Source organism: Limulus polyphemus, unplaced genomic scaffold (genome assembly GCF_000517525.1).
Source record: "Limulus polyphemus unplaced genomic scaffold, Limulus_polyphemus-2.1.2 Scaffold2517, whole genome shotgun sequence".
Classification (NCBI taxonomy): Eukaryota; Metazoa; Arthropoda; class Merostomata; order Xiphosura; family Limulidae; genus Limulus; species Limulus polyphemus.
In genome coordinates, this window is record NW_013668127.1 from 25,409 (window position 1) to 28,039 (window position 2,631).

The 2,631-nt window shown below is 30.0% G+C and overlaps 1 protein-coding gene across 1 annotated transcript in view; it reads right to left on the bottom strand.

Annotated features, from left to right (window-relative positions):
* Positions 1-123: 123 nt before the first annotated feature.
* Positions 124-2,631, bottom strand: part of LOC106467180 (leucine-rich repeat flightless-interacting protein 2-like) — a 60,713-nt gene continuing 58,205 nt past the window's right edge. Inside the window, exons 12-13 of the mRNA XM_013927500.2 lie at positions 1,830-1,934; positions 124-1,060 (exon numbers count right to left, since the gene is read on the bottom strand). Of these exons, the coding sequence (XP_013782954.1) occupies positions 956-1,060; positions 1,830-1,934 (210 nt within the window). The 3' untranslated portion in view covers positions 124-955. The remainder of the gene's footprint in view (positions 1,061-1,829; positions 1,935-2,631) is intronic.

Consider the following 2,631-nt stretch of genomic DNA (forward strand, 5'->3'; position numbering starts at 1 on the left):
TATATATATATATATATATATATATATATATATATATATATATAGATATCTATTAGCAACAACCTTGATCAGCTAGGGAAAATATTTGCTGTGAAAAGTAATCTTTAAGTTGTTTTAAATTGATTAATAGGTCAATTTTATTCTCCTCTATCAAAACTATAGCGTGCTCATCAAAAAAATTTTACAGCTTGATTTAGAACCCATATTCAAAACTATAAACTACCTATTTATTGTCATACTTGTCCTTTGAGTTTATACGCATTAGAAAACAAAAACAGCTGATTCAATAGATTTTATAAAACATTTTACGTTTCTTTCAACTCATTACAAGGAGGGGATGGTTTAGCACCAATTTAACTTTAATAAGTTATGAGATTATGATATATATAGGTTTGACAACAAGTATTTTCTCGATGCCATCTCTTTGTAAGTAGCATTACTCACATTTTTGTAAAAACGTTCATACAAGTTTACATTTTCCCACGTTGACTTTCTTGCGTTTATTAAAATATCTAAATCTAACCTATATATTTGATATGTTTTAATAAAAAAAAAATTCACTTAATTATATAGTTAAGCATTAAAAAAAATATCATAAAATGTTATTGGTTACTGGCTAACTTACATATATACAAATCTAAGAGTGGATATTATTATAGTTAAGATGTCTTCTTTCAGTGTACAAGTATCTCTTTGAAAGACGATTATTTTTCACAACTAATGAAAGATTTCTTTTCAAAGTTTTAGGTTTTCACTTGTACTGTCATGGTACCTTAAACATTTAAAACTGGAAAACAACTCTACAGAAAAGTGACGGAATTATTGACATCACTTATGTTGTGTCACATAAACATTTTTATACTGGAAATTCTCAGGAGGGCTAACAAAAAGCTCACAGCTTTTATTAACCTAAATACTGTAGTTTCAACCATTTACAAACACCAGTCTCTCCTGCTTATTTAACGAGAGCATTTCTTGCTGATTTCAATTTATCTATTCTCTTCTGCAAGTGAGCGTTAGCAGTTTCAAGTTCTTCAATCCTGGCTTGAGCTTCCCGAACCTGATTACAAAATAAAAAAATTCCATATTTTACTTACAGTGACAAATGTATGCTTGTTAGGTTCAAAGGTACACATCAGCTATCTGCACTAGCTGTCTCTAATTTTGAACTGATAGACTATAGGTGAAAGTTGAGCTTACGATGTACCAACAGTTACAGAGTGCAGAGCACAATTTTGCAGCAACCATGGACCTTCAAATTTAAAGTCCAGTACACTAACCTGGTCCCAGTAATAAGTGAGTATCAGCTGCATATTTACGTAGTTATCACCTTTAAAAAAATCTGTTCTACCCCCCATCATACCCCCCAAGAATATAAGACATTTTTTCATCCCTTAACAGTATTTATAAACTTTTACATTTTGACACCAACTATTGAAAATAATATAATCAAATAAACAAGTTTACAGAATGTATATATTCATTTTAAGTGTAAAACAATGAATAAGCAGGGTTACTTATCCTCACAAAACACACACACACATATATAAACATACTCAAATTCTATCTTATAGTCTTGGATTTAGCTTTCTTTGATTTTATTACATAAAACCATACAATGTGGAAAAAATGACCAGTAATCCATACCATTCAGAACTAACACTATTTTACATTTTCATGCAGGTATATTTTAAATGTATACTAAGAAGTTAATCTTCAGAGTGAATTTACTAAAACTTCAAATTGTAAAAGAACTGCCATTTCAGAAAACGTTTTAAACCCAGATATTTGTAGCCCCCCCTTTCTTTTTTTCTACAGAACTCTCTCACCTCTCTTTGCAATTTTCTTTTCTCAGCTTTTATTTCATCTTCTACTTTTTCTGCATTCTCTGTAGCAGTTTTGTACCTTATAACTTGGCCTTCTAGTCGAGTGACCTGAAAAAATGGTCAATGAAATTTCAATGAGATAATATATATAAGAACTTTTTAAAATGTCTCACATTACTGCACTTTTAAAAATCTATTTTAGTTATCTTAACTGTTTTTCTCAAAACATGAACTAAAACAAAATCCTACACATTTGAGAAGCACAGTCTACAGCTCAAGTTTATTAAAATGTAAGACATAGATTACTTTCAGTTGTAGCCTGTAGATACAGAAATGTTAAATATTTTTATGAAATATGGATTTACAGCCATCAAAATTAATTTAGATTTGGTAACTTTACAAAACTTATAGCTCAAGGACCTCAAATCACATGTCTTTTGTGTTGGTATGTACATATTTTGTGTTGGTGTGTACATATTTTGTGTCGATGTGTACATCTTTTGTGTTGGTGTGTACATATTTTGTGTTGATGTGTACATCTTTTGTGTTGGTATGTACATATTTTGTGTTAGTATGTACATATTTCCTGTTAGTATGTACATCTTTTGTGTTGGTGTGTACATATTTTGTGTTGGTGTGTACATATTTTGTGTTGGTGTGTACATATTTTGTGTTGGTATGTACATATTTTGTGTTAGTATGTAGATATTTCGTGTTGGTGTGTAGATATTTCGTGTGGGTATGTACATATTTTGTGTTGGTGTGTACATATTTTGTGTTGGTGTGTACATATTTCGTGTTGGTA